Below are 12,621 nucleotides of genomic sequence, written 5' to 3'. Positions count from 1 at the left end.
GTTTTCTATTGCAGCTTTCCTTGGTTATCTAGTTCTACGCGTTAGGGGACATACTGGGCGTCCAAAGTGCCACATCACCCCTGAAAAACTGCAGTTTTTACTGTCTTTACAGTTTACTTACCTCAAATTGCAGAAATACTTGGCACTTAAAGTCACGCTGTGAAACGACATCTTGAGTAAATATAGATCTTACTTATGAACCCAAGGGTATTGTCATAATTTTGTTTAATTGCATAATGATAATTGTCAGCTTGACTTCACTCCTTACTGTTACGTCCTGTGACGTAGTTTGTACTGTTCTGGGGTCAGTCAAGAGCTTGTTTGTTCTCAGTCGTCTTTTCTCTCCTGTGCTGTGCTGATAGGAGCTGATTACTGACACCTGATACTCGTGATGACCAATCAACTCATTCACTGGCTCCTCCAGAGAGGAACCAGCTATAAAAGCCACCAAGAAAGCACAGTTGGGGGAGAGAGGAAAGGAGAAAGTTTGAGCCATCTCCCTCTCCCTGCATGGACCCTCTCTGCAGCCCCAGACTAGTGTTGTGGTTTTGGTACTGTTGTTAGTTGATGCCTAATGCCAATTTTGTGCTAGAGTTTCAGTTTGTGTACGGTTGCTTTGCTGCCCCCACTTAAACTGTTGGACTCCACTCAATATTGCTAATACTTCTGTAGTCCTGTCTTCAATATTTAAGTTGTCTACTTTATAACTTGTAGGGAGGAGGGGTGCCTATTTCTTTTTAACTCCTTTTCTCCTGTTTTTTTTTTGGAAAAGTTAGGTAGTTAAGGAAGTATATTGTCTTTTTGTTATTTATTTTGTCCCTGTGCTAGGTAAGTTAGTTTCAAAATGGGAGTAAGCTGCTGTTTTGTTTGTTATTTTGGCTATGCCCCCTCCTGAAGCCTGTTTGCTTTGTTCTTGCTACTCCTGCATGTGTTAAAGAAATATAATAAATCAAATTATAGTGGATCCTTTAGTGGTTGGCAGTGTTCTTCAGAGCTGGGACTGGGATGAGAGGCTCCATGTGGATTTTCCTTTTCTTTGTTACGTATTCCTCCATTCCCCTAGACTAATTAAAGAGTGGGAACGTAACAATTGGGGGCTCGTCCTATGCATGTTCGGGTTACAACTATTGTGAATCTTCTGGAATTGGGTAAGTTTTGTTTGGCTGCTTCGAACTTTGATGGGTGAGGAAGTTCCATTGTGTTTTTGAGAAAAAAAAATGGAATTTGATTTAGTAAAGTTCTCACTGTCTCCGTCAATAGAGGAGTTTAATCGGTGTAGAAAGAAAGATCTGTTAGAGCTAGCTGACTTTTACAACATAACACTAACTTCTAGAAGTGCAAAGAAAAGTGTGATAAAGGATGAGTTATATCGTAAATTGGTAGAGGTGGGTACTTTCACAGAAAGAACTGTAGAGCAGGGGATAGAAGCTGTAACTGATATGGAAGCGCCGTCTGATATTTCAGGTTCAGTCAGTAGTAGTGAGAAAGTATCTTCTCTGGATCCTAAAATCACACTGCGGTTAAAAGAGCTTGAATTAGAACTAAAAAAGCAAGAGTATGAGACTCAACGCCTTCGTTTGAGAGCTCTTGAAATTAAAGCAGATCGTGATATTAAACTGCGTGAGCTTGAGACACGATCTTTTATATGATAGGCCGGTTCCTAAACCACGTTCCTATCCTGATTCTTTAACTCCTAAAGCTGATCTAGATATTGGTAAATATGTCAAGTTAGTGCCACCCTTTCGTGAGACAGAGGTAGACTCTTACTTTATTGCCTTTGAGCGTGTCGCGACTAAATTGAGTTGGCCAAAGGATATGTGGGCTTTGCTGCTTCAGTGTAACCTCGTTGGCAAAGCACAAGAGGTGTGTGCGGCTTTGCCAATTGAGGCGTCATTGGACTATGACACTGTGAAAGCAGCTGTTTTGAGAGCATATGAATTGGTGCCTGAGGCATATAGGCAGAAATTTAGAGCATGTTCAAAGCAAGCCAAACAAACTTACGTCGAATTTGCTAGGGAAAAAAAGACCCTCTTTGAGAAGTGGTGTTTTGCAAACAAAATTACCACTTTCGAAGAGTTACAAGAATTGGTCTTATTGGAAGACTTTAAATCATGCGTGCCGGAAAGTGTTGTGGTTCATTTAAATGAACAAAAAGTGATAAAGCTCTCGGATGCGGCAGTACTTGCAGATGAATTCACACTTACACATCGGACGGTTTTTTATTCTGGTCGTCAGACGAAAACAGTTTTATCTGCAGAGTCTGTAGCTCAAGATGTAACTCCCGGAGAAGGCCATAAAATCAGTGGCAGAACTAAATCCGTTGCAAGAAATACAGCTGAAAGGAGAGTTTGCTTTTATTGTCTTGATCCTGGCCATTTGATCAATGATTGTCGAGCTTGGAAACAGAGAAAAAAAGCAACTGAAAAGCCTAGGCATGTAGCATTAATACAATCTGCTCCTGATTTGTGTGCCACGGATACCTCGTCTTTTGGACCGTTTCTTCGGCCAGGCTATGTGTCTTTAGCTGGCAGCCCTAATGTTGAGTGCGTGCAAATTTTGAGAGATACGGGATCAGCACAGTCCTTCATTTTAGAGGATGTGCTGCCTTTCTCTGACGCTTCGTATGCCTTTCTCTGGCGCTTCGTCGGATCTTGCTGAGAAATTTCCTCTTGTGTCTTTTCCAGCATGTGCGGTCGGATCTTGCTGAGAAATTTCCTCTTGTGTTCGGTCTCAGTCACGAAAGTTTCAAGATATGGTTGATCTTTCAGATTCTTTCATGGCTGAGCAACCCGAGTCAGTAGAGTGCAAGTTGTCTGTTCCATTGGAAATGGTGTCTGAGCATGACCCTCTGCTTGCCGCTGAACTTCCTTCCATGGTGGGTAAGGAACATCTTGCTGCTGTGCAGAAGTCAGATACTACACTTGCAAAATGCATTAGTTTAGCGGTAGATCATTGCAATCTTGTAACGGCAAGGGTAGGCTACTTTTGGGATGATGGAGTCCTAATGCGCAAATGGGAACCAAGGTCGTCAGAGCAAAAAGATTGGTTGACCATATATCAGGTTGTTCTGCCTGCCAGTTACCGTTCTCAAGTTTTGAAATTGGCACACGAAAATGTTCTTGCAGGGCATCTTGGTGTCAACAAAACATTTCAGCGCATTACAAAGTACTTCTACTGGCCTGGAGTAAAATCTGCTGTGTCTAATTTTTGTCGCTCCTGTGATGTCTGCCAGCGTGCAGGCAAACCAAATCAGACTGTCCCAAAAGCTCCCCTTAATCCAATTCCTGTTATGGGTGAGCCATTTGAAAAGTTGTTGATTGATTGTGTAGGGCCTCTTCCAAAGTCTAAACATGGGCATCAGTACATTTTAACAATGATGTGTACTGCTACTCGTTACCCTGAGGCTGTACCGTTGCGTTCATTAAAGGCACCCGTAGTGTTGAAGGAGATCGTAAAGTTTTGTACAACATTTGGTCTACCCAGACTAATTCAAACTGATCAGGGGACGAACTTCACCTCAAAAGTTTTTGGGCAGATGTTGAAAGAGTTGGGTATAGCACACCAACTGTCTAGCGCCTATCACCCTGAGTCACAGGGGGCGATAGAGCGTTTTCATCAAACCATGAAGTCCATGATCCGCACTTACTGTGTCGAGACTGGAAGAGACTGGATGGATGGCTTACCGCTACTTATGTTTGCTGTGAGGGAGTCGGTTCAGGAGTCCTTGGGATTTAGTCCTCATGAGCTTGTGTTTGCTCATACCGTTCGTGGGCCTTTGAAGTTGTTAAAAGAACAGTTAACTAGTAAGAGTAGCCCTGCTGTCCCAATTTTAGACTATGTCGCTACTTTCCGCGAACGCTTACAAAAGGCTTGCGAAGTAGCCAAAGTCCACCTAGCCATAGCGCAGTCTAGAATGAAAAGTCACTTTGACAAGAAAACAGTACAACGCAGTTTTCAACCAGGTGACTCTGTTCTGGTATTACTTCCTGTTCCTGGCTCAATTTTTGATGCAAAGTTTTCTGGTCCGTATGTCATTGAGCAAAAACTTAGTGACACAGACTATGTTGTAAATACTCCCGATCGTCGTCGTAAGAAGAGAGTGTGTCATATTAACTTGCTAAAGCGTTACGTTGCTCGTAACTCTTTTGGGACCTCTCTTCCCTCACCTACACTGAAACCCAGTGTTACAGTAGCTCCTGTTTGCAGTCCTAATGTTGAGGAATTGGTAGCTGAAGCTTATTCACCTGGTGTTCGTTTGAATAATTCAGCTATATTAAGTAGTTTGGACTCTTATTTATCTTATTTACCTGAAGACCAGCGTAAGGATGTTAAAATGTTGTTGTGGAAACATCCTGCCCTGTTTGCTGACGTGCCTGGTAGAACCAGTATATTGTTTCATGACATCAATGTAGGGAATTCTCTTCCAATCAAGCAACATCCATACCGAGTGAATCCGGCAAAGCGAGCGATTATGAAATCAGAGGTAGATTATCTACTTACAAATGGGCTGGCTGTATCCAGTCAAAGTCCCTGGAGTTCTCCATGCCTACTGGTCCCAAAGTCTGACAACACCTTTCGCTTTTGTACGGATTATAGAAAAGTAAACAGTGTGACAAAACCTGACTCCTTTCCCTTACCACGGATGGAAGACTGCGTGGACAGAGTTGGTGCATCGAAGTTTGTTTCCAAGTTAGACCTGTTAAAAGGTTATTGGCAGGTTCCACTAACTGCACGTGCATGTGAGATCTCTGCATTTGTAACACCTGATGATTTCCTACAGTATAACTGTATGGCTTTTGGGATGCGAAACGCACCTGCCACATTTCAACGTCTAATGCAAAAAGTTTTGCTAGGCCTGCCCAGTTGTGAAGCTTACTTAGATGACATTGTAGTCTATTCAGATGAGTGGGAAGATCACATCTGCAGTTTGGAGAAACTGTTTACAAGGTTAAGTGATGCTCGGTTAACCCTTAATTTGGCCAAGTGTGAGTTTGCTAAAGGTGTTGTAACTTACCTTGGTAAAAAGGTTGGTCAAGGTTATGTCAAGCCTATTGAAGCAAAAGTGTCTGCCATCATTGAGTTCCCTACACCCAGTACCAAGCGTCAGTTACGCAGATTTTTGGGAATGGCAGGGTACTATAGAGGATTTTGTAAGAACTTTGCAACGATTGTGTCACCCCTCACTGATATGCTTAGCACTTCAAAGAACTTTGTGTGGAGTTCGGATTGTGACCATGCATTTCTTGCTGCCAAAGACCTTCTGTGTTATGGTCCCATTTTATCTGCTCCTAACTTCTCTTCACCTTTCAAGCTACAAGTTGATGCAAGTGCTGTAGGAGCTGGGGCAGTTTTGTTGCAAGAAGACGGGGCAGGAATTGAGCATCCTGTCTGTTATTTTTCCAAGAAGTTTTCAAAGTCTCAACAAAACTATAGTACCATCGAGAAGGAAGCTCTGGCACTAGTAATGGCACTTAGGCATTTTGAAGTCTATGTTGGAGGTAGTTGTACCCCTCTTGTTGTTTACACTGACCATAACCCTCTTGTCTTCCTGTCTCGCATGTGCAATTGGAATCAGCGTTTGATGCGGTGGTCACTGTATCAGCAAGAATACAACTTGGACATCAAACACAAGAAAGGCTCTGAGAATGTGGTGGCAGATGCGCTTTCCAGAGCCTGTGATGGGGACTAAAGTGTACTGTACATGTAAAGTATTAACTGTTTATAAGCCATGGGTTATAAACTTGGTGATGGGGGTGTTACGTCCTGTGACGTAGTTTGTACTGTTCTGGGGTCAGTCAAGAGCTTGTTTGTTCTCAGTCGTCTTTTCTCTCCTGTGCTGTGCTGATAGGAGCTGATTACTGACACCTGATACTCATGATGACCAATCAACTCATTCACTGGCTCCTCCAAAAAGGAACCAGCTATAAAAGCCACCGAGAAAGCACAGTTGGGGGAGAGAGGAAAGGAGAAAGTTTGAGCCATCTCCCTCTCCCTGCATGGACCCTCTCTGCAGCCCCAGACTAGTGTTGTGGTTTTGGTACTGTTGTTAGTTGATGCCTAATGCCAATTTTGTGCTAGAGTTTCAGTTTGTGTACGGTTGCTTTGCTGCCCCCACTTAAACTGTTGGACTCCACTCAATATTGCTAATACTTCTGTAGTCCTGTCTTCAATATTTAAGTTGTCTACTTTATAACTTGTAGGGAGGAGGGTGCCTATTTCTTTTAACTCCTTTTCTCCTGTTTTTTTGGAAAAGTTAGGTAGTTAAGGAAGTATATTGTCTTTTTGTTATTTATTTTGTCCCTGTGCTAGGTAAGTTAGTTTCAAAATGGAGTAAGCTGCTGTTTTGTTTGTTATTTTGGCTATGCCCCCTCCTGAAGCCTGTTTGCTTTGTTCTTGCTACTCCTGCATGTGTTAAAGAAATATAATAAATCAAATTATAGTGGATCCTTTAGTGGTTGGCAGTGTTCTTCAGAACTGGGACTGGGATGAGAGGCTCCATGTGGATTTTCCTTTTCTTTGTTACGTATTCCTCCATTCCCCTAGACTAATTAAAGAGTGGGAACGTAACATTACAAACTGAAATCGTATAGAATTATTTAAAATTACAAACCCGATTCCAAAAAAGTTGGGACACTGTACAAATTGTGAGTAAAAAATGAATGGAATAATTTACAAATCTCAAACTTATATTTTATTCACAAAAGAATATAGATAACATATCAAATGTTGAAAGTGAGACATTTTGAAATGTCATCCCAAATATTGGCTCATTTTGGATTTCATGAGAGCTACACATTTCAAAAAAGTTGGGACAGGTAGCAATAAGAGGCCGGAAAATTTAAATGTACATATAAGGAACAGCTGGAGGTCAATTGGTAACATGATTGGGTATAAAAAGAGCCTCTCAGAGTGGCAGTGTCTCTCAGAAGTCAAGATGGGCAGAGGATCATCAATTCCCCCAATGGTGTGGTGAAAAATAGTGGAGCAATATCAGAAAGGAGTTTCTCAGAGAAAAATTGCAAAGAGTTTGAAGTCATCATCATCTACAGTACATAATATCATCCAAAGATTCAGAGAAACTGGAACAATCTCTGTGCGAAAGGGTCAAGGCCGGAAAACCAAACTGGATGCCCGTGATCTTCGGGCCCTTAGACGGCACTGCATCACATACAGGAATGCTACTGTAATGGAAATCACAACATGGGCTAAGGAATACTTCCAGAAAACATTATCGGTGAACACAATCCTCCGTGCTATTCGCCGTTGCCGGCTAAAACTCTATAGGTCAAAAAAGAAGCCATATCTAAACATGATCCAGAAGCGCAGGCGTTTTCTCTGTGCCAAGGCTCATTTAAAATGGACTGTGGCAAAGTGGAAAACTGTTCTGTGGTCAGACGAATCACAATTTGAAGTTCTTTTTGGAAAACTGGGACGCCATGTCATCCGGACTAAAGAGGACAAGGACAACCCAAGTTGTTATCAGCGCTCAGTTCAGAAGCCTGCATCTCTGATGGTATGGGGTTGCATGAGTGCGTGTGGCATGGGCAGCTCACACATCTGGAAAGGCACCATCAATGCTGAAAGGTATATCCAAGTTCTAGAACAACATATGCTCCCATCCAGACGTCGTCTCTTTCAGGGAAGACCTTGCATTTTCCAACATGACAATGCCAGACCACATACTGCATCAATTACAACATCATGGCTGCGTAGAAGAATGATCCAGGTACTGAAATGGCCAGCCTGCAGTCCAGATCTTTCACCCATAGAAAACATTTGGCGCATCATAAAGAGGAAGATGCGACAAAGAAAACCTAAGACAGTTGAGCAACTAGAAGCCTGTATTAGACAAGAATGGGACAACATTCCTATTCCTAAACTTGAGCAACTTGTCTCCTCAGTCCCCAGACGTATGCAGACTGTTATAAAAAGAATAGGGGGTGCCACACAGTGGTAAACATGGCCTTGTCCCAACTTTTTTGAGATGTGTTGATGCCATAAAATTTAAAATCAACTTATCTTTCCCTTAAAATGACACATTTTCTCAGTTTAAACATTTGATATGTCATCTATGTTGTATTCTGAATAAAATATTGAAATTTGAAAATTCCACATCATTGCATTCTGTTTTTATTCACAATTTGTACAGTGTCCCAACTTTTTTGGAATCGGGTTTGTAAGTAAAATAAATCAATGTTACACTCAGAATTATTTTTAAATGTTTGATCCTAAACAGATCATTCAATCTATCTCTGCGTGGCCGCTTCATAAACATCTCTGATGCAGAGTTGGATGAAAGAGTACAACAGGTGGACTTACTGGATCCAGAGGCTGTACGAGCAAGACTTTTTGGAGAAGGTCTAACAAAAAAGTAAAAGCCAAAAGCCCAGATGACGGCACACTTCAGCTTTGTACACCGAACCAGGAACAGGGACAATTCTTTCATCCTCCATTACTAGCAGCGAATAGCGATATTAATGCTAACATTAGTGGCATGCCCTAATGCTACTGTTTCCTGTTACTATCACTGTCGTTCAGATATGAAGACTGCCATCTAGCGGTCGGGATGTAAACTCAAAACGAAACAACTTCCATGAATCTTGTATGAATTTCTTTTTTTTTTCCTTTTTAAATATCGATATTCCGATTTTGAGAATCGAAGTATCACGATACTCACATGTATCAATATTTTCATACACCCCTAGTCAGGGGATCCGCTGACCTTGAGGTGATGTTCTCACGCTGCGGTTCATCTGGCCTAGAGATGATACAATATATTATTAAAAAACTTTAGAATTAGCATCAGCTCGTGCTGATTTCATACCAATTCAGTATGTTATATGTTTCACTTGATAAACCCCACTCTAAACTAACCCAGCCGTTGGGTTAAATTTTTACATTAAATTTTTAACCCAAAAGTTGGCATAGTCCATATTTGACCCAAACTTGGGTTGAAACACCCAGCATTTTTTAGAGTGTGCATATTAATCTCATAAGCCTTTATGGTACCAGACGTTACAGCATGGTCTCCATATTTAAATGCTGAAGAAATATTTCATTAAATAATTAATCTCAGGTTAAAGACAAATGAGAATGAGAAAAAAGACATTTGAAACATATTATTATAGTGTTTGTCCTGTTTGCAGGATGGCCGAGTATGACTATTCCTCAAAAATGTCTATTTTTGTGTATAATATGAATAATATGGAATGATATGAGGGTGAGTAAATAATGACAATTTTCAGTTCGGGGTCAATTAGTCCTTAAATTAATATGAACTCACCACTGAACCTTCTGTTTTTGTAGATTAAAGACATGATGCATAGAACTGCAATCGCAAAAGCACCTGCGGCTACTGCTGCCCAGTGATGACTTCTAGATTCCAGACTTCCATCTGCAGGGAAAAAATTATTTAACATATAATGTTATAATTCTATGTTCTATAAATTCATGCAACAAGTAAATACTGTTTCTTGAGAAATTCTGAGCTGCCAGCTGGAGTAGGAAGCTACTGTACAACAATTTTGCACACAATATTAAAGTCTGACTGTTAATATGGTCATATTTACCCCATGTTGTTGTAAATGTCTGACCGCTGTGAAGGGCGTGACACTCATAGCCCTGTTTCTCATCTCTTTGTATCTTCACACTGGCTCTCATCTGAAAGCTTTGGTTATCATTGGGTCTGACTCCAGAAGAGCTGAAGGGTTGGAGTGTGATGTTGTTTAGCGTGATCTTCATCTCTGTGAGTTTGGGGGAGAAGCCAGTGGCCAGACAGGTCAGAATCAGCTCGCTTTGGTCATGAGGAGCTGCAGATGCAAACATGTGAAGAGCTGGAGGAGCTGCAATAAGAAGCACATGATAGAGGAGGATAGTGGAACCACTCAGCTGATTCTGAACAAAAAGACAAATAATTGAGTTTGAAACACTGAAGTCATTAGAGAAACACATACTGCTTATCAAAGCATTAAATGTGGAGATCCAGTCCATGCAGTCTTTGAGGTATAACTGGAGATGATGATTGTGTACTCTGTCAGAATCCCATTTCATTTTGGTTTCTTTTGCCTTTGGACTTTTATCAATCCACTGCATTGTGTAATAATTAAAGAAAATAAAATCCTCTCCATCATATCCGTACTCATCAAATGCATTCACATTCATCACTGCTCCATCTGGATGTTTATCCACCTCACAGCCGACTCTCCTCTGTAGTGTATGGAGGCCTGAACATGTAAATTAATAAATAAATAAAAAACAACAACAAATTATTACAAGTTAAAAAATATGTTGTAATTTAATAAATACAGTGGCCCATAAAAGCATTTGAACACTTAAAAATATATCAATGTCATTCCAGTAAAACCCAATGAATTCACCATCACATCCGGAGCTTGTGCAGTTTGCCAGAGTGTTAAGCAGATTTATGAACCAGTCTCTAGATTCATGAGGTTCTTTGGTATATCTCCAGATTTCTGCATCAAAACGATCTCTGTTCCAGGTTTGTTCTTCATTACTGTAGTGAGAGATCCATCTGTCGTCATACAGACACACTGCACTGAACACAGGACCAGAGACTCCATCAGGTTTGCTGAGGGAGGTGTAAACAAACAGGAGATGGTGTCTCTCTGAGGAAAGATAAATGCAGGACAATAAAAGTGTTAAGGTCATGTCAACATTACATATAGTCAAACTGCCTGAGAGTACTCCTAATAATATCTTTATCTCTCTCTTGGATAATTCAAATTCATCTCTAAGACAGGTCAGTTCACTCAGCAGCTAATTAAAACTAATATCAATTACATACCACAGATTTACTTTATACGTAGTACTATAGTAACTGTAACCATGGTATTGTTGCAGAAATGTGAGACATTCACATAAAATTTTATTATGTTATCAACATACACTAGGCATGAATTAAACATTAAAGGAGCGATGGTTTTGAACTGCAATGTTTTTAATACAGTCAGACGTATTAGAGCCTATTCCGCGCTCAAGCTCGCGCATAAAGCAATTCCATCAAAGCACAGGTGTTGTTCCCAATTTTGACCCCCTGCCAAATTATTACCCCCCTCGTTCAAATCGCTACCTGATTGCCTAATCCTAACCCCTCCCCCAAACCTACTCCTAAACCTACCAATACTAAAAAAAGCGTCTGCTTAATGCATTAATTTAATTTAATTTAATTTAATAATTATAAACTACGATAAAAGTTCATCAGCATGCATTGATTGAACAACAATATTTAATGTATCTGCATTACTGTAAGGGTAGATTTTGGGTAGGTGTAGACTTTAATAAAACATAATAGGTAGAAAAAAATATTTATTGTTGGTTTCCTGTAGCTGTATCCCTTCTAGCTACAACCACGAATATAACACATAATTGCTGTATTTGAATTACTGTAAGGGTTAATAAACCATAACTTTACAGTAGTATTTTTCGTTGTCGAACTGTACTATATCCACTGTTTTAATGGGAGGTAGTAGTCTGACAGAACACCGCACCTGGTATATCGATGTATTTTTGAAAAGTAAATTAAGTTTTTCCAACTCTAAACCCAGTCCCCAAGTAAATTAGGTTATTAAATAAAAAACTAGCAAAAGGAGTTGCACGGTATCCCCACCACTTTTCAAAGCAAAGTTACGTCACTGCCTATAACATATTTCTCAAGTATCCTGCACGAGTTCACACATGTAACCACCGTGACCACAAAGGGGTGTGGTACTTTTCAGTGATCCTTCCTGTACTAAATATACCATAAATGCAGATAATTAAAGCATGTTTTTCAGAGTCAACACATGGCTTTTTAGCTATGAGTAAAGAAAGGAAAAGTAGCCTACACTTTTAGATAAACACGATTGCACTCGTGGAGTTAGAAATCAAAGTTCTTTATGACCAGCAGGATTACTTGTAATAGTACAACCGCCAGAAAAAAAGAGAAAACAACATAAATGAATTCATGAATGTCTTACCGGAATAAACGCCGCGTAGCCCTATGTACGCAAACAGTACAATGAGAGAGAACGTCAAATCCATTTCATGTTCATGGCATTATTTTACTGACAAATGTCGAAAGCGCATTAATGTAGAGCGAAAGCACATTAATGCAATGCGCGAGCGCGAATCTCTCTGCTCACGCGTTGCTCTAGCACAAAACCGGACGCGCGCACTCAGATTACGCTGCTCTTGCTAGGAAAGAGTGCGCGCACTTAAAACGTGTCTCTCCTCTCACTCAAACTGTGTCCTGTGCACGCTCAAATCTCTCTGGGCTCGTGCGCTATAGATATGAATTATTTTCGCACCTGAATTAAACGTTGTCAAAGGTTATCATTATGCACTTTTAAAAAGTAGTCTCAAGACAGATTTGTGCAGGGCCTTTCCTTGATTTTTTTATTGTTGTATTTTTGTTTTAACATAAAATGGTTATTGTAGCTACGTTGTTTTACAATATGTCTTGTATTTTGATCTTTTCTTTGCACATATGCATCTTTCTGTGAAATATGCTACTTTGTAAACACTGTTTTAAAAGGTACTATAAATAAAGCTTTAACCAATCAGACCTCCACAACTGACCGATGAAAATACTACAGTACGTGGAATAGAATTGGCTGAGTGAAC

The 12,621-nt window shown here is 40.4% G+C and overlaps 1 protein-coding gene across 1 annotated transcript in view; it reads right to left on the bottom strand.

Moving 5' to 3' along the window:
- Window positions 1–12,178, bottom strand: part of LOC109085845 — a 29,725-nt gene extending 17,547 nt beyond the window's left edge. Inside the window, exons 1-6 of the mRNA XM_042745326.1 lie at window positions 11,976–12,178; window positions 10,377–10,625; window positions 9,954–10,223; window positions 9,570–9,842; window positions 9,284–9,394; window positions 8,723–8,758 (exon numbers count right to left, since the gene is read on the bottom strand). Of these exons, the coding sequence (XP_042601260.1) occupies window positions 8,723–8,758; window positions 9,284–9,394; window positions 9,570–9,842; window positions 9,954–10,223; window positions 10,377–10,625; window positions 11,976–12,039 (1,003 nt within the window). The 5' untranslated portion in view covers window positions 12,040–12,178. The remainder of the gene's footprint in view (window positions 1–8,722; window positions 8,759–9,283; window positions 9,395–9,569; window positions 9,843–9,953; window positions 10,224–10,376; window positions 10,626–11,975) is intronic.
- Window positions 12,179–12,621: the final 443 nt, after the last annotated feature.

This window comes from Cyprinus carpio, chromosome B19, assembly GCF_018340385.1.
Source record: "Cyprinus carpio isolate SPL01 chromosome B19, ASM1834038v1, whole genome shotgun sequence".
Classification (NCBI taxonomy): domain Eukaryota; kingdom Metazoa; phylum Chordata; class Actinopteri; order Cypriniformes; family Cyprinidae; genus Cyprinus; species Cyprinus carpio.
The sequence above is the reverse complement of the archived record's forward strand: the minus strand, read 5'-3'. Positions and strand labels throughout refer to the sequence as shown.